The sequence below is a fragment of the Falco cherrug genome, chromosome 4 (assembly GCF_023634085.1).
Source record: "Falco cherrug isolate bFalChe1 chromosome 4, bFalChe1.pri, whole genome shotgun sequence".
Taxonomy (NCBI): Eukaryota; Metazoa; Chordata; class Aves; order Falconiformes; family Falconidae; genus Falco; species Falco cherrug.
In genome coordinates this window covers 110203651-110231056 of record NC_073700.1, presented here as the reverse complement: position 1 = coordinate 110231056, position 27406 = coordinate 110203651, and the positions used below count along the sequence as shown (strand labels likewise).

At 44.8% G+C, this 27406-nt stretch overlaps 1 protein-coding gene across 1 annotated transcript in view; it reads left to right on the top strand.

Annotated features, from left to right (window-relative positions):
- Nucleotides 1-1017: 1017 nt before the first annotated feature.
- Nucleotides 1018-27406, top strand: part of SNX10 (sorting nexin 10) — a 38088-nt gene continuing 11699 nt past the window's right edge. Inside the window, exons 1-4 of the mRNA XM_055709446.1 lie at nt 1018-1102; nt 18291-18346; nt 24044-24130; nt 26693-26793. Of these exons, the coding sequence (XP_055565421.1) occupies nt 18323-18346; nt 24044-24130; nt 26693-26793 (212 nt within the window). The 5' untranslated portion in view covers nt 1018-1102; nt 18291-18322. The remainder of the gene's footprint in view (nt 1103-18290; nt 18347-24043; nt 24131-26692; nt 26794-27406) is intronic.

Here is a 27406-nt window from a genome sequence, read left to right as displayed (position 1 = left end):
CCCACAATTTACATAAAAAGACTAAGAAAAGAAAAGCTTCTAGGCTTTTCAGTATTTAGAAATTAAGTAAATATGTGTAATAGCATTGAAATTATTTTTCCTTTTTAAAATAGAAGTTGCTTGGATTATTTGGTGATTCTTTATCAGTATATAAGTTAAGTTCAATCAAGCTCTTCAGAAGCAGCAGCAGCAGCAGAAGCAGAAACTTACTTCTTGTTATAACAGAGAATTTACCATTTCCCTTCCACCCTCGTTAGTGGATATTTCCAAAGGCTCTTTTGTTTATTCCTCTTAAGACAATTTCAGCACACAAGAACAGCCAGAACTGATAACCCCTGAGCTGGTTCAGCTCCTTTTCAGAAGCCAGATTCCAAACCCCAGGAATCTGAGGTTCCAGGGATGTGGCATAACATTTACTGTGCCATGCCCAAGAGGACCCCGGAGCGCGGGCACACAGCATTAATCATGTATTTCAAATCCCTCTTGGAACTTTTAACAACAAAGACGTGATTTAGCTAAAATAGGAAACCAGAACCAAAACCCAACGAAAACCAGTAAGGAAACAAAAAAAATTACAGTATTTTGGGTTCCTGAGAAATATCAAGTAAAGCTGGACATAAACCTTCAGGAGGGGTTTTATTCATTCTTAAACATACATATATATAATAATTAGTTGAATTTATCAATCGTTATTTCTCTCTTTTTCCTTTTTTTTCCCCCTCCTTAACTAGAAGGCTCCTAAAAACAGCTGGCGCCGAGGAGAGCCGCCCGCCGCACCTCCCAGTTTCCCGAATGCAGGTGGCGGACGCGGCGCTCACACAAGACGCAGCCGCCGGCTGAGCCCGGCCCGGCCCGGCCCGCCCCGCCCCCCCTGCCCCCAGCAGCGAGACCCGGGCCGCCCCCCCCGCGCTGCCGAGTGCCCCGGGGCCGGGGGCGGTGCGGGGGGCGGTGCCGGGGCGGGCGCGGTGTAGGGGCGGTGCAGGGGGCGGTGCCAGGGGCGGGGCTGGAGAGTGCGGCCCCGCCCACTGCTGGTGACGCGCCGGCGCCTGCGGGCCTATGGGTGGCAGCGGGAGCGGCGGGCCGTGCGCGGCGGCGGCGAGCGGTGAGTGGGGCGGCGGCGATGGCGATGCGTCGCGGTGGGCGGCAGCCCCGCCTGCATCCCGGGGGGCGCCGGCCCGGCGGCTCGTGCGGGGTTGCTCGGGCGGTGTGCGTGCGGCCGCCGGCGCGGGGGTGCGAGCCGCCGTCCTCCTCCGGTCCGCGGGTGCCGGCGAGGCGCTACCGGAGCGCGTTAGACTAGCGCGGCGGCGGCTCGGGAAGGCCGGGTACGAGCAGCCAGCGCCGCCGCGGAGCTGCCGGCTGCGAAGGGCTCGGTTCCGCCTGGCCTTTGGGAGCGTGTATTCTCCTCATCCTTGCCGTCGGGCCGCGCTGTGCCGCACGGCGGTGCGAGTGGCTGCGCGTAGTAATGATTAACGCCCGCAGTAACGCCTCGGTTGAGTTACCGCTCCTGCTTTGTGCCGCCGCTTTCCGCTTTGCCGAAGTGACTCCATCACCTTCGGCAGCTATGGTCTTTCCGTAGAAGCACGAAGGCTCTGCGTGTGTGTACATCGTGGTGTTAGCCTGCGTTATATAAGCATGTGCCGTACTGTGGACAATAATATATAGGTATATAATGTACATCATATAGCAACATTATTTTGCGTTAAATACACCGTGTTTGTTGTACCTTTTTGTTAGTCAGGAGGCGGTCTCGTTATTAACTTTAAATTCTGTGTGTTACTCAAATAAGTGGCCTGAGTGCTTTGAGGCGCACATGAAGGAAGGCGATGAAAATGCAGCAGGCGATGGAAGCAAACCAACGGATGGAGCAAAGGGCTGCGGGCAGGTTCTGGGCCAGTCCCGGGCTGGGTCAGGCAGCAGCAGGCGGGAACAGCCCCCACGACGCCCGCGATGCCCACGTTGGCTTGCTGCCTCGCACCCACGTGCTGGGGCTGCCCTGGAGAGACGTGCAGTCACCATCGGATCAGGGCACCGGGGTGTTGTCACAGCCCCTCCGAGGATGGGGCTATGCGAGAGGAATGTTGCCCAGTCCTGCTAGCGGTGGTGCGAAGGCGAAGGCAGTGGAGCCAAGCTGCTGAGGGTGGCGGTCCGACCCGCTCTGAAGGTCCCACCAGGCACGTGCCCACATCACCCGTCGTCTAGGGAAAAGGGCGCTTGGGTCTTCATTACCTGCTCAGCTTCTCGCGTTGACAGTAAATAGCTCAAGTGAGGAGAATGCAGCCTTCCCATTGCTGCTAGGGAAAACTGAAACTAAAAGGAACACAAGGCAGAACTTTCCTGGATGATGCAAAACGGGAATTCCTGAATGATGCAAAACTGAAATTCCCTTAGAAAAATGGAAACACCAATGTTTTCTCTGTGTACAAGAGGAAAATAATATTTATGTCTACTTCAGCCTAGGGTATTATTTATAATGCTTGAAATTCAGAAGTCTCTTGTTTATAATTTATATTTTATATTGAAACTAAGAAGTATTTACCTTTTAGTGAATTTCATTGTAAAGATCTTGCATTGGTACACCATGCTTATGTTCATACAAATACTTTTTAGTACCATCTTTATTATACTAAGTTTTATCTGCTAAGTAGTTATATTTAAGTTGGGTTTTTTTTTTTAGAAAAAGGAGAAAAATGTTCTGAAAATATTACTGCCAAGGTACTAACAACATATTTTCTCCAATGCTATAGTCTAATTAGAAGATACTAGCACCTAAAAACCTCATTCAGTTACTTGGGCCCCATGGTGGGAGCAATGCAAATGCAGACAGAAAGGTCCCAGCAGAGAAGTTAAGAATTAGAAAACATGATGCCATTTCTGACCATAGACAGGAGTAGTTGTTTAGTAAAGTACCTCCAAATGTTCATGCAAGTGGAAAATACATTATAAGTTATATTGGTTTCAAGGTTCCTATTTCATTTATGTCTCTGTAGCTTAAATGCCGTTAACTGTTATCAGCTGAGCTACAGGAATTAAAGTTTTGTACTTCTCTACCACTGTAAAACAGCAGTTGCCAGCTTGCAGATAGTCTTCCCTAAAATTAGCTGTTTTGTGATAGAATCTGCTGCAGGAGTTCTTATATTTGAATAAGATAGTGGTTTATTGAATGGTGCAATTTTTAAAAATGTTTTATTACGATTTGGTTTTAGTGGTACAGACAGTCAGGGATGTTTATGGTACAGTCAGTCAGGGATAGCCCAGTAGAAAGCTGGAACAGCATCACTTCGCGTGTTACTGTGTTTTGTGAAATATTGCCTAGATCCTATCTTAGCAGACTTCCAGTTTTCTGGTTTGCCCTTGTTCCCTGCCTTGCAGGCAGAGCTAGGTAAACGTTGCCTTTAACCTTCAAGGTGTCTCCCTTTCATCTTTCAATACGCTTGGAAGTTGTTTTCAGCTATGCTTTTTTGTGTTAACTCCTGAAGAGCAACTGTTCTCAAGGCAGCACCTTTAACCACCCCTGGTGTACCTGCTTAAGCTAATAGTATGATCATTGCATGCCCGTAGCACTGCGATGCTTTTGGCGTAGCTGCGGTGTTGGGGTCGGACATGAGTGGTGCCCTGCTGTGCTGCAGGCTCCCAGTGTCCTGGGACTTCCCTTCCCCAGCACGGTGCTGTACGGAGCAAAAACCACCGGGGATTTGGGTCAGACCGAGTAATTCTCAGGCATAAGAGGAGGTGGAGCATTAAATCAAGCCAGCACTGGGTAAGCATGTGATGTGACCTCTTGGACTGTCACCGTCGAGCCAGGACCCCGTGATGTGAATGATGCCAGGTAGTAGCACTAAACAGATGAGGACTGGAACACAATAAGGGCGAAAGCTACGTTCCCAGAATTTTTTAGAACTTATGCTGCTGCTGCACGTGGGTCTTTTACAGAATAGGTTTTTTCCATTCAGAAAGGGTCGTGGCAGTCATTGTTCTGAAGATTTCTGCATCCTGTTCCTGCTTAAGCAGCCCTAGAGCACCTTTCCTTGATGCTTCCCTCCTTGCTCCCCCTGTCTAAAGAGCACTGTTGCATTTGGCCCAAGGGGCTGCATTCGCTGGTACCAAATGCACTTGCTTCGGTGTGGTGTTCCCATCTCCCTGCCCTTCTGCTGGTCCTCTGGTCCTGTGGAGTGAAAGATGCTGTGAAGGGTATCCAGGTGAGGTTGGGCTCTTCTGACCATAAAGGGGCCGAATCAGCCTGGTGGCCCCATTTTAGTCAATTTTTCCTCAGTACTTTTCCTAATTGTCGTCATTTCAGACAACTGAAGCTTTCTCTGCTTTTATCACACAATTTTGTAATTTCTCCATATGAAAGAAGGAAACATGTCTCTGGTAGGCCGGTTGGGTTTTTGTGGCTTTTAAAAACAGCAAAACCCACACTAATAAATCCCAAAGTAAAAGGGTAGTGAATGTTTGCTTAGCAGCACGGGCTGCTAGAGGTTTTGCTTGCTTCCTGGGAGCAGGTAGGTAGGATAGGAAACGTGACAAATTGTGTGTGTCATATCTCCACAGTGTATCACATGGATCTTCATTCCATGCATATGTTATCTAGTATGCATAAGCTTTTGGCTTTTGTAAGCAGAGAAGTAAAAGAAATCTGGTTTATTTAGGGTATTCTGATTTTTTTTTTCTTTCATCTTGTTAAACGTTTTGCATCTTTTTATTATCTGAAAAAAATAACTCGGCAAAATTTTTGTTCTGATACTAAACATAGAGGAAAGCACAGCTATGTGTCCTACAAGAATTTCCTTACTACTTGGCAGGATAACTCTTGGGATAGAGAAGCAAATCATGCTACGTAATTATAGGGAACTACACATGCAAGTATGGTGTGTAGTGTTTGGCTCTGGATCTTTGTAGCATTCCTTGCTAAATCTCTACACAGTACTTAACAATACAAACACCTTTCATAAGCATTCTTCCCCAGCTTGGAGAAAAAAAAAAAACCCAACAACCAACCTGAAAGAATCCTTGATTAATCAATATGGTTACAAAACATTCATGTTTTGCATGTATATAGACACTGAAGAACAGGGTAGTAAAATTCAAAGCTTGTTGTGTTGCTTTGGCGGCTGCAGGAATGGTCCCTCCACCCCCAGAAAGCAGCCTGCCATCCTGATCTCCTTGTCAGCAGAAGCTCTAACTCAATCACACCCTTGGTCAACAGCTCTCTGTTCTTTTAAAATCTGGGGGAGGGCAAGAACAGAGAGGCTGCAGAGAGAGCTTGGAGCTGAAACCCCTTGCAACAGCCCTGGCACGGGCTGACCCTCATGGTGGGGGATGCTGCGGATGGAGTGGGGTCTCCTGGGCACTGCAGGTAGCGACAGAGTGCTGCCTGTGCAGCGTCCGTCAGCTTGGTCATGGCTCTGCTGCTTGGGTGTGGGTAGCTGGGGCCTTTCATGAGGGTTCTCCAAGAGGACTCAAGACACCTGTATGAGGCTGGCATCCTGACTGGTGACCTACAGCTGATCCACCCTCTTCTTTGGCAGCAGCTGAAGAGTAAGTAGGACACCTGGTGAGCATCCACAAAGACACTGAACATTTCTGTTCAGCTATCGGAATCCTACTTGTCCTGATGTCTGCAGAGCAGCGGGATCAGTGGGACATTTAATGGAACACAATCCAATAACGTAATCGCAAATAGCCCTGCGTTTCCCACAGTGGTGCTCCAGTGATCCTCTTCCAACATGGAGGACTTCTCTTCTCGAGGTCTGTTTAGTGATATGTCTTCATAGAATCCTAAAAAAGCCTCATGGCTTCTGGTCCCAGAAACTAGTTTCCTTTTGGACACGGCTGGGCATGTTTTCCACAGAGTGTGCACTGAAGGAGCTGGTAGCCCACGCTGTCTCCAGCCTCTTTGCTGGCCTGGTACCCACTCCCTGCTACACTCCCTCCTTCAGTGCTTAGAGGACAGTCACGCAAATAATACACAATCTACATCCTTGTTTTCTTCTGTTTTGCTGATAGCCTGCAGTTACACAGGGTGTATCTTGGGATTAGCGCCGTGCAGGTGTTGCTCAGGGGCTCTGCACACCAGCGCTGCACGCTGTCTCACTGGTACCTCAGCATAAGTTATTTCAAAATATTTCCCAGTATGGCAGATAAATTCATCAATAGATGTGAACCTTGCAAAAACCTTTACAACTGAGCATGTCCAAAAGGAAGGACTTGATCAATTTGAAAGGAGTTTCTTTTTGCTCCGGCCTCTTCATGTGGCTGGGGTTACAGATGGCCAGTCTCGTTTAGCGGGATGCATACCGATGAGTTTCATTTGTTTGAGAACAAGTAAACCCACAATGATTTTGTTACGGATCTTCTCTCCAGTCACTCTTGTGCATAAAGAGAGAACGCAATTTACTTGCCATGCCTGCTTTTTTTTTTTTTTTTTGTGGTAGGAAGGATTTTCTGTTTTGTGGTATTTAAAGGATTTGTGGCTTTAGAAAATTACTTCTTCCTCTCCCCTTCTTCACTACCGGAGTTGTCTAGGAGGATGCACTCACTCGCAGGTAAACTACTTTTAAAGCAAAACAGGTATTTTAGTCCTGTAGCAAAGCATGTGTTTCACTATGGAGTTGACAGTAATACACGCTGACCTCTGCGTGTGTGCTGCCAACACATCCTGCAAGTTCCTGTCCCTCCTTTCCCTTAGGGAAGCCCAAACTGCTCGCCTACCTTGCTCCGTGTGTACAGCAACAGTCACCGGGTTATAACGTTGTGCCTTCTAATAGCCTTCATTTTAATTGCATAATGGGGATGTGTGGTTTTAAATTAGTCATAAGGTTGGTACCTGTTTTAATGAGCTCTTCAGCTGTCTTCCCAGAGGGGAAGGCTTTGTTTTCCCAGGAGCGACATGCCTGTTCCCAGAAGAAATGTGTTTCCACTAACGAGGGCATGAAAAGGCAAGGTGGTAAGGGGACTATTGGGAATGGTTAGAGGGAGAAGGGTAAATAGCTGCGAGTCCTTGGTGCTGGAGAGCATTTTGATAATGCCAGAGCCTATGATGTGCCAGGTGTTCACGTGTACAAGCACGGTCACGTCGGCACGTCCTGTCATTGTGATCATGCTTGCTTTGATCACATTGGTGTGATCTAAATGGCATAGCCTCGTCTGTCATGGCATAGAGGAGCACAGCCCAGATACCCTCACGTGTCTTCAGACATACGAAATAACGAGACTGGTGTTTAATGGCTGTGACACCGGTTGGTCTGCTCCCCGAGAATCGATGGCTGTGTTGCATGTTATGTCTGTCTGGTCATGGTGAAGACCGATTGCGGTATGACCGTGTGGCGCTGAGTCAACAGAATTGCTGGGGAGACAGTAAGGCGCATCACTCGTTCCAGATGAGCTAAAGCCTCTTGTTTCCCCCTCTCCAGGCAGCTGAAGGTGGGGATTGCTCTGAACACGGTGGGGAAGTCAGCCAGGTGGCTGGCTTCAACAGTCTCTCCAGCTGCCAGACCACGAAATTGGGTTTGGGCAGTAAGATCCAAGAATGAGAGAAGTTTTATAGCCGAAATACCCCTTTGGGGATTTTAGGAAGTACTGTTTGACACTCATAAATACTTGTGCAGAAGTGAAGCCCTCCTAAACTGCTTGTCCACAGCAAAGCTTTCTGACTGCTGTTTCACTCATCATCGCAGGTAGATTTGGAAGGAAGATCTGTTTGACTTGCTGGCCAGGAAAAGGATGTCTACATTGGGTGTGTAGTCCAAGGCTAAATCTTAGAGTAGAGTTGCAAGTTCCTCTGGCAGCTGAGGTCTTTTTGGTGAGCTTTTCACAGCAGAATAACCGGGGTTTAATGCGGACCCTGGTAAGTAGGTGCTAATAGCTGAGATCAGCTTGCAAAGAAAAAGCATCTTGGCTTTCTCATTGGGAAAACTACCCTTCAGTACATGCGCCGAACCTTGTAACTCATGCAAGATAGCTGTAAAGAATATTTGGAGTACTGTGGACTGACTGCCTTTAAGAAAACATAAAGGCAGTCTTTAGGCTTCAGTCCACAGACAGATTTTGCGTTCTTTTTTGCCATTACATATTCGAGTTTAAATAAAAGGTGTGAAAAAATAATATTAATATGCTGTATTATAGCATATGTGCATAAGCAATGATTTTTTCCAGAAGGATTCTTCCATATTCTCCAGGCTCTCCAGAGCTACAGATCTCTTTGTCCAAGGCAAGTTTCGCGCATTAAATATCTTTTATCAGAGTAATATGTTTGGTCAAAAAAATACGGCTGTGGGATATACAGCCTCTGAAATACTTTAAAGTATACTTCTAATCTCTCACACGAGGCACCATCTCTCCTTATAGCACTGTCTTGCCTATACTCAGACTGTGGCAGCAACAAGCACTAGCGTGTTTCCGAACACTGCGGAATTATTTTGGCCACCTGAGGATGACTAGAGCTTCTATCATTCTGACCTTGACTGGTAATTGGCTTGTGGTGGACAACTGAAATAAAAGTCTGTCGGCAGTGTGAGAAATGATGATTGGGTTCGGTGTATATGATTACCCCTTCACTCTATTTCTGGCAAAGCTTAATTCTAAGGAGTGCCGTCTTTTCGCCATAAGCTGAGCTAAACCAGATGACTTGCAAACCTTGAATTGCCGCCTTCTCTCTTTAATGCAAATGAAATTCTGCATTTGCAGAATTGCAATGCAGTCAGTTAATAGCTAGCTCTTACAGTTGCAAAGGTTGTGTTGTTTTAAGGCTTGATGACGACCATTCTTCTTCCTGTTCTCCTGCTAGATCAATAAAACGGAACCTGTCGAGGACAGCACTATCCTTATAGAGTGCTTTCCAAGTATGTAAAGCACTTGCCTGTATATAAAGTGCTGCAGGATTTGAAACTTGCCTATAAAGCAGAATGCATTGTCAGTAATGGTTATTTCCACATCTGTTGGCCATGGTGACCCGTTTGCATCAGTTCTGCAGAAGAGTTACTGGCAGTGACCGAGTAGGCTGGATACCTGTGGCGAGGCTTTTCTTTATGGGCTTCCAGCCACGGAGGATGTGCGGTAACTGGTACCTTCTCCTCCCACCTCCTCTGGGCCGTTTGTTTCACCAAGTTGCCTTGACTCTTCTGAGATTTCTTTTGTTCTGAGATGCATGTGTAGCCTTGGACTGAAAAGTCATCATCCCCCACAACACCGTTTCTGCAAAACGGTGGAGCTGGAGAGGATCTCTTGGTGGTTGTCCGGTCCCATCAGCCACATGATAGATGTTTATTGCAGATTTGCCTGTACGACCACAAAGCAGGGTTTCTAATATGTCCATACATAATGTGTAGGTTGCAAGTGGTTTAGCGAAAGGTGTGATTACATAAATTGACACTTGTTCTGTCTTAAGAATGGATTGTACTGGTTTTGGCCTGAAGTAAATACATTTAAGTGGACCTGGCATAAGCCTTATTTAAATGACACAAACCTAAACCAGTTTCTTCTTGTTCCATTATTTTCCCACAGGCTTGGAATACAGGCTGAACTGACCAGGTTTAAAATGAATGTAAACATGTGCCTTCTGCTCATTTAAGCAGCACCTGCTCTGCAAGTAGGAAGTCTTTCCTCCTGCTGAAGGCAGAAAAAATCCTTCAGACCACTTAATGGTCTACTTGAATTTGTTGTTGGAAAAGTATCACGTGGGTTTGGGCACCAGGGGCCGTATTTGTCCTGTTTACCTTTGCTCCTCTTGCTGCTTGACCTTGTGCCAGTGTTTGTTCTAGGCTGGCCGGTGACTCCGTTGACTCGGCTGCGATGGCAGAGCAGTCAAACCCAAGCACTGCCTTTCTTCTCTTCCTCCTGTTTCTCCGTTTGTTGTGTCTCCTGCTGTCCTCTCACAACTTCTGAGAGGAGTTTTCTGTACCAGAAATCTGCCTCCTGTGCTGAGAGTTGGCGGAGGGTTGATGCCAGTCTTGCAAAGTCATGGTGTAGCAGTGGGGTCCGTAACTGGGGTGAAAGTAACCCAAATCACATCTTAACGTTTAGTAGGCACTAAAGAAATGAGAAGCAGAAAATCCGAGGATATGGATAAATCACTGATTTGCAGCCTGATTTTCTTGTGGGTCAGTCTCATGAAAAGTTCCTCCTGCAAAATGCTGTTCGCTCCTCTGAATTACCTGCTTTAGTAATGAGTAACACTATTTAGAAGCTGTTTACTTCCAAAATACTGTTTTCATGCCACTGGCACAGGCTGGCTTAGAAAGAGAACAAAGCCCGTTGAACAAGCAAGCTGCCCAGTTGAATTTGCTGCTAATGCAATCTTAAATGGTTAATTTAACTGTTGATCGATCCAGCTCATAAACTAGTGCAATATATGGATGCAGCTACGCAGATGCAATGCCAGTAAGACCCTGCGGTAACGATGGGCAATCTGATGCATCCTCCAGGGGAAGAGAGCCCGAAGAGTGAATTGCTGTTGTGTGAGAGACTGGGTATCTGATCCAGCTGGACCGTTGTAACCATCCCTCTTGGGCTTGGTTGACTTAAAAGTCCCAAGAAACGCAGCATTTTGAACAGAGTTGCCCAAAATGCTGAGCGAGCATGCTGCATTGACTGCAGTATTTCCTGGCTTCCCCGCTGGTTTGAGCTGCAGTTACAGAGACTGCTCAGGACCGATCTGTCTCGGGACGTTACTACTGAACTGTTCACGTCAGTTTTGACTGCATCTGTGCTTGGTCTTTCCCAGCCATCTCCCCAGATGCACATCATGAGACTGAGACTTAGAATTCGGTGGTTACAGTCAAAACTACCGCTTTTGCTTCACTTTCCTCTCTGGGGGCAAGACCAAGCACTTCCTGGATGGGACCAGCTGGCACGTCACAAAAATAGCTGGTTGGGTAGAATAAGGAAATCCGCAGCAGGAAGAAAGCCAAGCTAAAACATGTAGTGATGCAGTGCTAAGTAACAGCAATTCAAGCAGCAGAGAAAAATCATATCATAAATTAAGAGTTTGAAATCAGCAAAAAAAAAATTTTTTTGAATCTCATGTGCCAGAAATTTGTCAGTGTTCCAGGGGTGAGTCGGGAAGGAACGGGTCAGGTGATGTCAGCCTCTGCACTTGAGAGACTGAGAGAGAAATGTTGCAATAAGACTGCACGGCATTTGCTGGCTTTTGCTCTGCTTACTCAGCAGCAGAGATACAGCTTCCATCAACCCGTCTTTTCCTGTGATAAGTAAAAATTAGGTATTACAAAGAGCTATCTCGGGGAAGTTAATATTTTGGTGGCAATCTGATTTAATGCAATGACATATTTAAATCCCATAAGAAACATGGAAGCTTTGGAAGAAAGAAAAACATAAGCATTTAAGATTTTTCTTAGGATTTTAACCAGTGTTTGGAAATGCTGATACTTTAGTCTCTATTTACAAATCCCTTCTTTTTGGTTTGTAATCCAGCTCGTAAAAGTATCAGCTGTCTGATGTGTTGTTTGTAACTGGCATCATACAAAAATATCTAGGAGTGGCTTATCTGTCTGTGGATGACTTTTATATTGCTAGTTCTCCCTGGTGTATCTAATATGTGTGGTTTGTATGTGCACAACACGTATGTTTTCACTCATCAGTTTTGTAACCGAACACAACTTTGACTTGGAAAGTACTTGGGTGCTATGTCAGCAAGTGGTTTTAGTCTGGAAATTACTTGCTGCTTTCCCTTTGTTTTCAAAGGTAGCTTTATTGCCTGTGGTATGCCCTATTTATGTCAGTACTGGTGAGAAGTCTAGTGCCTCTCCAGTGTATTCCACGTTGAGTATGGCTGTAGTTGAAAGATGATTGAATTTGCCAGATCGCCAGTGTTGCTGCTTCTTCTGAAACTGGTTTCCCCTAGTTCAAGGATTTCAAAACTCTTCTGGGGCAAACATCTTACTGGGACTTTACCTTAGAGGTCACCACTGCTTCCCTTCAAAGACTGCCTTATCTCTTTGTTGGCCTTCTGAAAATGCCCTAGCAGCAAAACCTGCAATTATGTACACTACAAAATCATTCAGTGTAGTTTAAGCTACTTATTATGCACTGTGATATTTGGAAAGAGTAGCAAAGGCAGGCTCACGTGGCAGACCAGCTTGACAGGCTGCCTGGAGAACACAGGAGCCAGAGCTGCGGAAGTGTTTTGAGTGGTCCCCAGGTTGGCTGCAGAAGCTGCAGCAAGCATCAGCCCCGAGTCATAAATAATTACTGTGATGAAGATGGCACATACTGTTCTTTCGGTATCTTGACCCACAAATACCATTCTCTAGCCATTGCCTAAGAGCCCAGGCTGCCAGTGTGAGCATTACTGGTATTTTCTAATGTGAGAAAACCAAAGTAATAGTTGCTTTGGGGTCAGCAACCCACCACAACTGCAGAGTATACATGAAGTCCTTTGGCTGAGCATACGTCTGCAATTTGAGGCTGCCAAAATTAGAGAGGGCGGGGGGGGAAAGGGCAAAGAAACATCTGATCTTTCTTACAATGAACAGATTTCTTAGTACTTCTTCCTTGTTGAAGCTTTTAGAGGCTTCAGAGAGGCTTGGCATGTGAGTCATGCTGCTGTCCAGCAATACGGTATCGACTTGAGGAAATTCAAAGTGTGGTGTAATACCACTGTGACTGGAAATCTGTGACCCATACCTGACACCGTAATCCACGTAACTTTACTTATTTTGGAGGGGAGCGGTAAATCTGTCGTATGTTTGATTAACTCCAATTCTCAGGTTCCTCAGAAATGAATTAAATTTTCTTTGGTAGTTTTTTTCAAATAAACTGAATTCGTTCTCTTCGCCAAGTGGGTCTTAATAGCTAGAAAGATTGCAGCACAAGGGAAGAGATGATCAGGGAGAAATGATAATGTAGTGTTTAAAGAGGAGCTGTCTTGTACCTGGTGGCCACAAGCAAGCATTTAGCAACCAAATGGAGTGGAATCGTGTCCGAAAAGAGTAGTTAACGCAGCATCATGGCAGTGGCGGCCAGAAGTCAGAATTTCAAGTACCACTGCAAAGGCATGACTATCGGCAGTGCGTTTCTACGTAGTGTTGTGGTTGGAGGGAAGGTGCGTGAATTCTCTTAGGGGGTTTGGAAAGCTCTTGTTCTTTTAAAAGCATTTTTAGACAGCGTGCTTGTTTCCTGCTCAGCAACGAAGCGGCTCTGCTGCCACTGTAATTACAACCCTGATGAAATGGGTACCCTGAGCCTGACGAGTGAGATGGGTGTGCTCAAGGGGTGCTTTATTTTATTGATCTCTGCTGTGCAGAGTTTAGGTGAAAATGCTGATGTCTTTCATATTCATTTCACTTCTGATGAACAAACCCTTAGTGATTTGCTTGAGGGTGAGGCGCATAAGCGGCAGGGTGGAAGAAAGAAGGAAGGATGCTTTGTGGTCTGCACAGTCTGGAGTTACAGTCCTCACCTGGACAGTGAAGGGCTGAAGGGAACTCAGGACTCCTGTGATGAGCACACTCGGGTTGACCCCAGGTGTTAAACTGGACCTGGTGAAGTAGAAGGCGTCGACTGACACTGAGGGTGAGTTACTCTGGATTAACTGAAAGTCCCCGCTCAGGGAGAAGCATTTGAATAAGACGTTTCCCATCAACAGGAGCAGTAGCTCTGTGATGGCCATGTACCTGATTCCTGCAAATGCCAGGCTATGCTATGAAGTGGTCAGTTTGGTGTTACAGAACGGTACATTTTATGTGTGTAAATGTATTTATAGTTTTCACTATATACCTATTTGTAGTTTTCACATTACTTTTCTTAAAATAAAACTGGGGAATATAAGCACTCAAAATTTTACTTGGTTTTCATACACTGGGCTCCCAGTACAAGTCATGATTTAAGTCACTGTTGGATTAGATGGACCTTTCCATTGATAGATGCAGTATGGCTGGCCTTATGACCCAGGCAGTTTTGTTCCATAAACAAGTTAATATTGCTTTCTTCCCCTTGTTATCCTTTCATCTGAAGCCTCTAAGATTTCATCTGTGTTTCTGACTAGCTATGAATTAGTACTAAGTGGGGATTTAGCTCCTCCATCTCACGCTTCTCCATCTCCTACTCCCTTGCAACAGCAGCGGAGCAGGCACCCTTCAGGTCCTCTGCTCTGTGCAGCAGTTGAGGAGATGCTCTTTCCCCAGCAGTGACTCTCCCTGCCGGTGACTGACCTTTCAGAGAACATGACGCTTCTGCAAATAAAATAAACACACCTCAAGAAACATTCTCCTATCCTGAATTTAAGTACTACTTTAGTTTTAGCATGGGATTGAGTTTATTATAGTCTTTTTTTTTTTTTTTTGAACTTTCCAGAGCTAGCATCTTCTTTTATTACAGCTCTGTCCTTCATACCCTCCCCCTCCCACCATCACCCCCAGCACATGTATTTTCCTTACAGATCCGTATGGATGACTTGCCTTTTGGGAGCACAGTGTCGTTGAGTGCACGCAGGCATCTTCTGTGATCGTGAACTGCACGTACAGATGCAGCTGAACTTTCTACAGGCTGTAGATTAAAATTCTTATGACTTTTTTTTTTTTTAATGAATGTTAATGTAAGCAAAACAGAAAATGCAGGGAAGGTCTTTAGAGGTTTAATTGTGGGCGCGCTCTCTCTCAGTCACATTGAAGCCCTGAACGAAAGTTTCATTTGATACTGGTGATGGGAACAACCTTGAAAGTGTGGCTGAGGACTGGTCTTGTGGCTCGATGGGACTTTCAATCATCCCCAGGGTCTACAAATAAATCACTCTTCCTCATCAAAGCTTGAAGGTGGTCGTTTAGTTACGCATTTAGAAATACCCAGAGGTGGGTGGATGGATAATTCTTGAGCTGAAGATCAACGTTTGTTGCTGGAGGGGAAGCACTGGCCGCATGGAAACTGCAGGCGCTCCCGGCGCAGACAAGAACGTTACAGTGGCCACTGGCCAGCAGTGGGTGAAATCATGAAATTTCAGTGCAACTAAACACAGAACTAGCGAGGCAGCTGGGAGGGCTCACATTTTTTTTTTTGGCGCTGTTCTAATATCAAGTTGTCATGGTTTTTGTCTGTGGTATTGCTTGAATTTTCATCTTTTAGTTTGGGATTGTAGGGAAGTTACTTCCATTAAGAGCAATCCACTTACATGATAAAATGGTATTCCCCTAGAAATACTAAATAATCGGTTTTAGTTTAGATTTTGAAATATAAAATCAATTGTAAAATAGGAAATAAAATATAATACTTTGTAGTATTTATCTATTCTCTTTAAAAGCAGCACTGCAGTTTATCTGTTATCCCTAGGAAAAGCACTGCAGTACTTGGGTTGGGTGTGTGTGTGTGTGTTTTCCCCCCCCCCCCCTTTTTTTTTTTTTTTTTAAGGCTACAATAAGTGTGACAAGTCATCCTATGTAATCTTTTTGCTTTTGGGTGGTGGTTGTTCCCTGGTGGTTTTGTTCGTTACGCAATTAATAAGATCAAAAATACGTGCTGCAAGGAGCTGGTGTTATATTAAGTATATGAAACTAATTTAAAAAAAGCACCTTCAGACTCATAATAGATCAGAAGCAGAATGCGAACTTACTTAAAGCAATGGGTTTTTTTCCCCAGTCACAGCAGAAATTATTTTCTAAAAACTACAGATCTACCACTACCTTTTTTGATTCTTTTTCCCAGCACTGGTTCATTTCAGTTGATTTTTTTTTTTTTTTTTTTTTTTAATGAGTAAAAGGACCAGCAACCTTCTGTTTGCCTTCTGAAGCCTGCTTCTCTCTGTCACTGGTATTTTGGGTAGGGTTTTTCTAAAGATAAAAAGATACGTTCTTAAGCAGATAGTTGAGCTGTAGCTTCTGCATGTGTTAAAAGTCCCAAAATATGTGTCTTGCTACCAGTCAGAATACTGCATTCAGTATGTTTGCAAGTGGCTGCAGCGTGGCTGGGGTGACCTCAGGTTTAATGCTGGTGGAAAAGGCAGCTTTGGGAGGCATTCATCCTCTTATTTTATTATTTCTTCAAATTACTTGATGAAAAAATGATGTATTTTAAATATTTTAGGAAGGGTTTTGGTACTGAAATATTAACTTTAGGCATAAAATATTTAAAAATGTGATGGCTGTTTGGAGTTTAAACTGTTCGTTCTAACCTGCACCAGCACAGAACTTGGTCATTAGAAAAACAGGTGACAAAATGAAATGTGTTATTTCAGCCCTGTCATTCACTAACAGCATCAGGAATGAGACATTTTGGGATGGCTTACTCAAATTTCTTACTCAAAACAGTTAAGAGACAGGAGAGAAAGAGGCTGCAGAATCTGATAGAGTAAAGATGTATAACTGGAAACAAAAATGTTGACTTGCCATTTTTTTCAAAAAACACAACACATTCAATCAGAGCAGAAAGGGTGTGTGTGTGGGGGAGCCTAACCCAGAACTATATAGGTTTGCAGCTGCGCCCGTGGGGAGAGACAGCAGACAGAATCTTCGTCTTAACAGCCTGAGCCGTGTGGGGGTTTTGGTGGTGTGGGCTTGCGCTCTTCTCTCCTGAGATGTAAAAACCACGTATCTCCACCAAAAGGAAAGCTCCTAACATACTTCCATATTAACAGCAGCTGCAGCTGATGAACCAAATTGTTGCCCCTGCCTTGCAGAGCTGCTTGGCACTGCTGAGCCTGTGTGGCACAAAGTGTCCAAGTGCTCTTCTACGCCTTCAGCCTGGAGCGTATATGCCAGTTAGGCATAAATACGTCGAGTAAAAAAAGAAAATTTATTGGGAGTGTGTTTTCAACATTCCTTTGTGCTTTTATCAGCACCATCCTAGCTGCAGAAGTGAAATGGTGGTTGTACCTTTATGGAGATGGGAACCATGCTGATGGCACCATGAGGATATCTGAAGTCCTGCATACAGGCATTTGTATTTGGAGACAGAATATCCTATTTTGATATAATTGATCCTGTAGAAATTTGGCAAAGAAGTGTTTGTTCTGAAATAATTTCCTGGTTAAAGAAATATACGTGTGCTTATCTGTGTGCTCTGTTTTATGAAAACAGGTGGAATCGTGCCATGAAAGTTAGGTGTATTTGTAAGAGGCATTGGGCAGAAGTGGGGTGTCCAGGCTTGACCAAAATATATAGTTGTATAATAACAAGAGCAGCTCCAAGCTCTGTATTGTTGAACCTTTGCAAAGCACCTTCAAAAATATAGCCATGTGCCTTCCCTAGCCACGTACTAACTGTTTTCCAGCTGGCTGACAACAGCTGCTATTGCCTAAGCCATAAATTCACCTTTTCCAGGGGCAAGGTACCTGCCTGGAGGGATGTGTGGGAAGATTTCACTCAGCTGCTCCTGCTCGGTGGCATTCATCCTGACCACGGTGCCAGTGTAGGGAGCTGCACCCGCATCCCCTCTGGTTGGAGAGAAGAGGATGACTTTGAACAGCTGAGGAGGCACTAGGATGTTTTTGTAGCTGGGGGGTCAGTGTAGGTGTCAGCTGGCAGTGGCTAATGGCACCTGGGAGAGGTAAAGGGGAAATGCAAATTGCAGATCCTTTTCCTGTGGCAGTTGATTTGGGCAGGTGGGGGGGGTGTAAGCAAGCAAGTGAATAAAGCTGCCTCGCTTCCGCTGTGCGGATACCTGTCCTGAGCAAACTGGGTGGTTTACAGGACTGCAAACATTTATTGCATTTCCAGTGAAAGAGTAGATTAAAAATACAAGTTAATGATTTTTTTTTTATTTGGTCTAATTACGTACTTCCCTACATGAAGGGTTTAAACCCACAGACGCCGTGAGATTTAGCCTGAGTTCTAGCAATCCTGCAGGATCCAAACAGATTGTCTCTGCTTATCTCCCTTTCAGAGAGGCAGCTGAGAGGCGCTTTTGATTCTGCTGACTCAGGTGTTTTAGTGTTTCTGAACCTCAGCCGCAGTCGTGCAGAGCCGTGCTTGGGTGCAAGGGGCCGGCAGCACGTGTGGGGTGCACTGGGGGTGCTGGCGGTGTGGGGGCTGTTGGCAGGGGGGTGCGAGGGTGAGCCCTGGGGCGGCTCTTGGAGCAATGAAGAAAAGCGCTGACTTCCAGAGATGGATAGGCATCACTGGACTGTCATGTATGACAAATAACCGTTGAAGGGGACTAAACCAGTGCTTCTGAAATGGGAAATTTTTTAAATGAATGAATTTTTAGGTATACTTAATGCAGACACATGTTTTGGTAAAGATGTTGTTGACCCTGGATCTTTCCGCCATCTAATGTCTAGAAAAAGTGATAATGACCTTCAAGTAATTACTAAATGCTAATCTGATGTCTTTTTTGTGTTTTTTTAGGTTGATTTTTATTTTAATACAAACCAGTGAAGATGACACCAAAACACGAAAAGCAAGTAAGTGACATATGAGCCCTAATAAAAAAGGATTCTAGTCTAGTTGTTGTGGGTTGAATTTCATAAAGGGCTGCGTGAACCAGGAAGGATTGGTTATGCTTTTCATGCTTCTAATTGCCAGGCTACAGAATATTCTGGAGTGATGCAGTACCAGTTCTTTCTGTTACAGTTTGGTAGCAGAGAGAATCAAATATTCATTGGATCAGAGAGGAGGAGAGTCGTTGACTCTGTGCATAAGGGGCTCAGACACTGACACAGGAGGGAAGGACTTGGATTTTAGTCTTCTCTCCATCAGTCTTCAGGTATTCTTTTGGGGGCTAGGTCTGAGCTCTGATTACCAGATGCATGGACCACAAGAATCACACGTGCACGCTTTCTTTCACTCGGTCCCGATGACCACTAAAAGCTTCAACAAATTATTTTGTCTCAGCTGTTAGTCTCTTATCAGCCTTACTGCTCAGCACACAGGGAGTGAAAATGCCAACGCTTCCAGTGTGAAAAGCCCCATGTCCTTTGCAGTTGATTCTTTTACTAATAGGCAACCTGATGGGAACCTATTTTTCTTGGAAGCTTTGTGGAAAATGGCTCTCTGGGAGTTGTTGACTAATCAGATGTGTAACAGTGGCATCATGGAGCACGAGGTTATCACCTGATACAGTCCTGAGCACAGAGATTTGAATTAAAATGCAGCTGGAATGATTAATGCAAATAATCATCCAATGTGAGATTATTTTTACTCCTCTTCCATGTGGTAGATTTCCCCCCCCCCCGGTATTAAAAATAAATGTTTCCATGTCAGATTTCCTATTTTCCTAATAGGAAAATTTTAAGAAGAGGCTTCTCAGAAACATGATTTTTATGGTCAAATTTGATGTAGTAGAGCTTCTGGCTTATCCTTGTCTCTGAGCAACCCATTGCGTTGTGCAGAAAAAGACTTCTTGTGTTCGCTTCAGCTCCTTTGGTGGTGTAGTCTTCCTTTTGAGACAAATCCAAATGGGAATACTTCAGTTTTCAGTGCTTGTGTCTACATGACCTCGGTGCTGCCTGTTGCCTCTGCTGTCAGCACTCGTGCTTTTGCATAGGACTGTAACCATGGGGAAGGGGACGTAAACCAGGCTTGGGGGTCACTTTAGCCATTCTGCATTTGTGTGACCCTAAGTACCTGGACTGCTCCAGGCCTTGAGGACAGGGCGGTGAAATGCCACCAGTGCCATGCCTAAACTGGCTGGTTTAGCGAGATATTTAAAGTTACATCTCGCCAGGAAAGCTGCTCTGCTGATTCCTGCTTCTTAAGTAGGTATGGCTGCTTTTTGTAGTAGTTACGACTGCTTTGGGGGCAGATTTGAAGCTCTTCATGAGGATGCTTGGCCCAGCATGGCTGCTGGGATCCATGTCAGAGCTATAGCACTGGTAGTTTAGGTCGGAAATGTTTTACTTATGATTTTAGCAGGTTCCAGGGAGAAGGAATAAATGGATGTAACGCTTCTTCCAGTAGCTTTCTGTTGAGCCTATACTGTTCCTGGTGCAATAAGCCTCCATGACCAAGCTTGGACACTTTGAACTGTCAGCAGCAAGTTCTGATTTGGGGAGAATTGTTACACTTCAGTGTTACAGGACACATACCATTCTTGAATGCATGATAGATATGCACGTATTGTGCCCCTCAATTAAAAAGAAACAAAACAACTCACCCCCCCCCACCCCCCCAAAAAAAAATCCCAACAAAACACAACACAAAACCCCAACCAAACGAAAAACACCCCCACACCCCCCAAAAAAACAGAAAAAATATATAATGTGGCATAATAACTAGATCTGCAGTTCTGGAAAAAAAACCAAACCAAAACAAAAACCAAGCAGAACTAGGGGGGGAAGCAGACACCTTGGTAAGGATTGCAGCTGATGAAAGCAAAAAGTCCCTGCAGCCTTGGCTGTCCTGGGGCTTCGTGTCCCAGTCGTGTGGCTGGACTGCAGTGCGGTCTCCTGACAAAAGATGAAATTAAGTCTTCTTGTGGGCTGTGGGAGGAAGACCTCAGCCTCACCTCCCCTAGGTGAACCGTGTATTCTTGAAGACAGACGTGCCTATTGAGAGCATCCTAATTTTTATGGCAGGTTGGGGAGGGAAGGGAGTATATAAAGCAGAGAAAGGCAAATATTATCCAAAAGTCCTGTAATCTGGTGACAGTTTGTGACCAGTGAATGCAAGATGGATCGAACATGCAAGAGCAATATCCCAGAGGAATATTCTGCCACCTATATCTGCTTGGACAGTAACGTAGCCTATATGCGAACATTAGCCTTTACAAGCCTACTTGTATAGGGACCGGGAGGCATAAGCACCTTTCGTGGCAGTCTATCTGCATCTATACTGGGCAGTTAAGGCTGCATTGATTAAATCAGTTTTGTTGTCCCAGTGGGGTCTTTTATCCTGGAGAAAGCTTAAAGGTCAAAAGAGAAGGGATAGCCTACATGTGGAATGCCACCGTTTCAGAGCAGCAGAAAATGTAACTGAAATCAGGATAAACACTTCCTGGATTCAAGATGTTTATAGGGGAAGTAACCATAAATCTTGAGAAAGGCTGTACATTTTTGGTTTTGTTTTGTAGTTGCTTAATGTCTATCTTGCTTCATTCTGAACTCGGTATTCTTTGGTAAATAAAGCGGGGGGTGGGGGTGGGGAAGAGAAACACCCAGTCTTCTGCTGAAATCTCCTGGTGTTTCAAATCAGAGCTGACACTGACTGTGTGTGTGGGCTGAGGTGCTCTGCCGTGCTGCAGATCGTTTTTACTCTTGGCTCAGTGATGTACTGCCTAGACACATGCCAGCCACAGCGTGTACAGCAGGTCTCCTTTCTTCTGCAGGTGGAGTCTGAAGGGTGCTTGACTTCACCAGTATTGAAACTTGCTGACTACTTAATTGGAAATTGAAAGTATACAGAGGGTTGGTTGTTGGTTGGTTGTTTTGGTTTTTTTTTGTGTGCAAATCATGTGGTCTGGAATGATTTGCAAGGTAACGTGTAGCTAACCCACAGCATATCTGATCTTCTAATCATAATACTTTGATATAATAGAGGTTGAAGGGAGCATTTTACTTCTAAGATTGTTTTGATCCTGTACAAGGGAGAGGCTTATAGACAGCTGCTTGGAAATAAAGTCGTTTGGGGAACCTGGACAAGAGGAAGGGCAGTGAGAAGCCGGTTTGGTGGATGACGGGAGGAAGGGGACTGAGGTCAGGTTGGGAGCAGGCTGCCTGCAGTGGTGGCTACTGGGCAGCCGAAGGGAATAGGAGAGCAGGGTCCTGTCGGAGGCCTCCTGGCGTAATTCCTCTCCTTCCACTTGCAGGGCTGATGCCTGCAGTGCTCAGGAAAGAAAGTGTGTTTAGGAGAAGTGGCTGCAGCTCTGGGGAGGAGTGAGTCACGGGGAAATAGGAGGCTGGGGAAGACAAAAGCTTGGGAGAACATAAGACTATGGATATAAAAAGATGTTACTGTGGGTCCAAAAATACGCTGTGTCTATATATGTATGCTAGCTATGACAGACAGTGAGGCCTGTGGGGAAAAAAAACAACCAGAAAATGGTTTCCTCTCTGTTGTTCAGCACATTGCTCAGGAGGGGGAATAACCTCCTCCTGTCTCCCACTAGCATCTTTGTAGAAGTAAAGGTGTGACCCTCAGCTGGCAGAAGTGGTTGCAGCTCGGTTCATTTGTTCCTCTTGGGCCGTGTTGGCATGGGGTTAAAAAGCTGCCGAGGAGGATCGGACCCCCAGTGCCCTTCAGCAAGGGAAGAAGCAGCAGAGGTGACGGGAGCCTTTCAAACAGCTTTCTGTGGCAAGGGGTTCGTCACACGCGCCAGGGGGGTACCCAGCAGCAATGCAGAAAAAAACCCTGTAACTAGAAGCTGGGCTAAGTGGGGTAAAACTGGGGGCTGTGTCCAGCATCGGGCCATAGGCTCCACATCCGTGGGGTGGTACGGGCTGGAAATCAGAGCAGCAGATGATTTAATCCAGATGATGAACACCTCCCTGCCATGTACAGAGTGCAGGGACGGTTCAGGAAAAAACACATCTCTTTCCTTTCAAGGTTGTCCCTGTTCCCTTGTCAGCCCGCTGAAGGCTGCTGGTGGCACGCTGGTGTGCGGTGCAGGGGGAAGGCCTGACTAAGAGTAAAGGTTTTATTTCTGACATCTGTGGCTTGGGCATGGAGAGACATATTCTGAGAGCTTTCTAGTTCAAGATTTCTTGATTCGTGCAAAGACATACTAAAAAAGCGTGTTATTTACCAGAGACACTGTCGTTCCTCCCACAGCCGATTCACAGCACGATGTGCAGTGCCTTTCTCTCAGGGGGAATGCATCTATAGCTTAAAATGATACACTTTTTTCTTTAACTGAGTCATTGTTTGCGCGGCTGGCTTAGCTCTTTGGGTGAATAGCTTATTTAAGCAGCTGAAGTAGGGCAGCCTCTTCATTTGCTCGGGAAATAGCCGGTAGGTAGGCACGCTTTCAACCTTTGTATTTTGAAGAAACCTTTTCCCACCTTCGTGTGAACGTACAAATTTAGCAGGCTTTTTGGTTTGCTGGTTTTTGGTTGGGTTTTTTTGGTGGTTTTTTTTTTTTTTTTTTTTTAAATGCAGTACACATTTTCATGTGGTCATTAGTTGAAGACACTCAGAAGCATTTAATTCTCAACCTCTTTCAGTTCCTATTAGTGATACCCAGTTACAGTAATGCCCACAGGCCTTTCTCACTCCTTTGGGATCCCTCTAAATTATTATATAAATGTAGGAACGACAAGGAAATTGTTGTAGAAGTTGTCACATCTAACCTAATACGGTATATCATCCCTCCAAAACTGGGGGTTATGCTCTGCGGTGCAGCTGTGCTGCTTCCCTGGGTCGGTTGATGGGCAAACTGGGACAGAAGTGCCCAGGTCCTGCATCCCCAGCTGTACTCCAGGGCTTGGGTTCCTGGTGTATCGGGAAGGATATGTGGCAGAGGGGGAGGATTCATCTCCTTCCACGCAGTATCTGGGACATGGGGCTTGAGACCTTGGTTCTCTTAAGTCAGATCTGTGTCTCCAGGGCAATTAGTAGTAGTCTGTCCTTTTCTGCTGGGCTGGAGCAAGTCATTTGGGGCATAGGAAAAAAGCGGTTCTTCAGCTCCTTGTGGAGATGCCAAGCTCCCCAAAATCAATGGTATAAATACTTGATTTAAGAAAAAAAATTGATAAAATGACAAAAGTAAATTTAGTAGCAAATAAAAATATGTAAGTATTGGGTACATGGAGCAGGTTTGTAACACTTTCTTTGTGAACGCTGATGACAAGTGTGCAAAAAAAGCCTGAAATACCCACCTAGTTCTCTTAAATGTGTGACTTTCAATGGTAGGTTTTTTGTTTGTAGCTACTGAGATCACCAAATCTCCCATGCATGAAACATGTTTGACTTTTTACAGTATTACTTAATCTGAAATAGTCCTTTTCAGCTAGCAATTTGATAAGGAATTTCCCAAACATGTGGTGTAGCTCAGATGATTCATTGCTTTTTGCTTCTCCTTTTAGAGGGTTGCAAAACTCAATAAAACAGCAGTTCAGCTTTTAATCTGAGCACAGTAGTTTGTGGAACAGCAGAGCAATCAAGAGTCTTTCAAGCTGCCTTTGTCTTCCAAAATTAATTGCTTGATTTTTATTATGCACTTGCAGGAATTTGTAACTGTCTTGGTGCGAGACCCCAGGACACAGAAAGAAGATTCATGGCATTCTTACATAGACTATGAAATATTTATTCATGTAAGTATAAAAATATTGGCACAGATTCTTTGGGCTGTTATTGCTGCTTCTGTCCAAGCCAGGGTTCTCCTTGGGGTACTAATGGAATTTCTTGACACCACTTCTGGGAGGCTGGAGACGCAGTGGAACAGGTAAGGAGGGTTGGCCAAAGGCTGTGTAAGTCTGGCAGAGCTCGGAGTTGAACCTGGTGTCGTGTTGACATGTGCACTCCACAATGTCTTGCAACAGAGACTATTCTTAGCTTTACTTATCAGCTAGGAGACTGTCATGGTCAGCGATGTCTTACCCATTACAGAAAAATTTTGATGCTCAGGTATTCATGGGAAACCAACTTTCTTCTCAAGTAATTATCTGCTTATTTGTACTTAAAATTCTTGGTTTGTTTTATTATTTGCTTTCTGCAGTGTGGTTTCCAGTGTATCTTGACGTTCATATTATGCTAGTTTAGTAGTGCTTGGGTATGTCAAGTAACTACATTTGGGCTTGTGATTGTAGTCTACCATATATTAATGGGAATGCACTTAGAATTACAGTTCTGTTTAGATTTCTGTCTGTAATTCTAAGTCTGTCCTATGCATTATTTTGATTTGTTGATTATTCTGCTTTGGTGGATGACATATGGAAAAAGTTTCCCAAGTCTAGATCCAGGGATTTAATTGCAATGAAAAAATATTTTTGTGAAGTGTATCTGCTATCAGGTGAAGAATTTGAGAACACAGAGTTACACGGTTAACTGGGCACAAGGCTGAAAGCGTTCCTTGCTGTGTGGGAGAGTTAAGTGTTCAGTGTAATGAGAGCAAGCAGTCAAATGATGGCTTATTGAATGTCCAGCGTGCCAAGAACTTCTCTCCTGTGTGGCAATCAGAGCTGTGAAACTTCTCACGTTTTGCAGTGCAATTTAAGTACTGGTCCCAAAGCAATTCTATTTTTGACTTCTGTTAAATAGAGTTTCTGTTCATTTGGCGGGGCAGGTGCTGTATTACTGTTTCGCAGGCATTGGTGCCTCTGGCTAGAAGTATATTACTGGCTATCTCTGTGACTGCTAAGTTGGGGTGATGTTATTTAGACCCAGTGTGCTGCAGTTTAACCCCCGCCGGCAACTGAGCACCACACAACCACTTGCTCACTGTCCCCCACTCCCGAGCAGGATGGGGAGGAAGAGAATTGGAAGGGTAAAAGTGAGAAAACTTGTGGGTTGAGATAAGAACAGTTTAATAATTTAAATAAATTTAATTAAAATCAAAATAACAGAAATAAAAGCCAAGAGAAACAAGTGATGCAAATGGAAACAATTGCTCACCACTGACTGACTGATGCCCAGCCACTCTCTGAGCAGCGGCCCCCCAGCCAACATTCCCCCGGCTTTATATGCTGAGCAAGATGCCATATGGTATGGAATGTCCCTTTGGTCAGTTGGGGTCTGCTGTCCCAGCTGTGTCCCCTCCCAGCTTCTTGTGCACCCCCAGCCTGCTCACTGCTGGGGTGGGCTGAGGAGCAGAAAAGCCCTTGGCTCTGCCTAAGAACTGCTCAGCAGTAACTAAAACATCCCTGTGTTACCAGCACTGTTTCCAGCACAAATCCACAACATAGTCCCGTACTGGCTACTGGGAAGAACATTAACACTACCCCAGCCAAACCCAGCATGCAGTATTAACGTGATTCAGCACTGGGCATCTCTGAAGCTGATAAGCATCTGCTCAGCTTCCTACCAGCCAGAGACCAAGTCTCTAAGTCAGTCCTACCATCCAGGCTTCTCAATAGATTCAAAATCTTGGGTCTGCTAGGCTCTTGAACCAGCTGGGTTCCCCTTCTGCCCAGCTCCTAGAGCATCTGGCTTCTTAAACCGTGAGGTATCCCATGTACTTGTCCCAGAAAGCTGCATCTTTGAGCCCTCTGCAACCTGCATCTTGTGGCTGCCCGGGAGTCGGGGCTCCTGCCAGGTTGAGGGAGGTTGGACTGCAGGCAGATTTGTAACGGAGAACTGCCTGGTTAGGTGGGATTTCATCTAAGTGTATGCTCCACAGGACAATTTGGCAAAAGTATTTTAATTTCCGTGAATTGTTTCTCTTCTGATGAATTAGCACTTTTCTAGTGGACTAATAGTGTTCCGTGGGAAAATTTCTAACTGCTGCTACTTGTGGAGAGCCGTCACATTGGTTTCTTTGATTTGATTTAAGTAGGTTTGCATACTGGAAGAACTCTATGTAGCTAACTTTTCAGGATTGTACTAGTATCGTTAAACATGATTTTTCTCACTGCAAGGATTGGCATTATCTGCTGGAACTTTGCTCTGAGGTCTTTTTTCCCATTACTGCAAGTTGTACCGTAATTCAGGTCTTTTGCTTTTAAGAAGAAGAAAAAGTGATGAAAAATATTTCCCTGAGAAGCAGTAAAAGCTGTCACCAGTCCTGCCTGAGGTGAAGCGCAGTCCTTAACCTAAACTGAATTAATGTCAAGCTTTCCATTGGTGTTTCAGGGATTAGCATCTTGGATGTGTTTTTAATACCATGCCTGCACTTAAGCTGATTTACAAAGTAAAATGTTTTTTTTATTTCCTAACAGACAAACAGTATGTGCTTTACAAGGAAAACATCCTGTGTTAGACGACGCTTTCGAGAATTTGTTTGGCTTCGGCAGAGGCTTCAGAGCAACGCAGCACTTATGTGAGCAACTTCATATACGGCTATTTAATAATCTGTCAGTCATGGAAGAGGAGGATTGTTTCATCTTAACTATGAAAATTACAAAAATCAGAGCTGGAAAGTGTCCTGTGTTTCTTACTAGCACAGTTTTATTCTGTACAAGGGATTTTCTCTGCTTTAAATCTGGAAGAATGTTGTTTGTACTGATAGCCTTTGTTTGGTGAGCCCCCCTCTAATTTGTAACAGATTTGATCTGTGTTTCCTTTGCTATGCACAGGCAGCAGAAGTAGCAATCTAATGTAGGTGTGTGCCCTACATTATGTATGTACATTCTTATTATGTACATTATGTACAAATGTAGGTGTGTGTGTGCTTCTAGGATGGGCTTAAGTTTTGCAAGGACCGTGAGAGACCCAGCCAAACATGCATGCAGGCTTAACAACTGGACCAGAAAACTCAGATTAAATTATTTTTGTCTTTGAGGTGTGTGAAAAGCCTTCCAGTTTCGCAGTCTTGTGTTCCCAAATTCAATTTCGTGAGCTTCTGGAACATGACCTGCAATTTTTCACGTGCTCGGGGTTGGCATTTGCTTATTGCATTTCTCTCCACTGTTTCAGATTTGGTTTTAACTCTG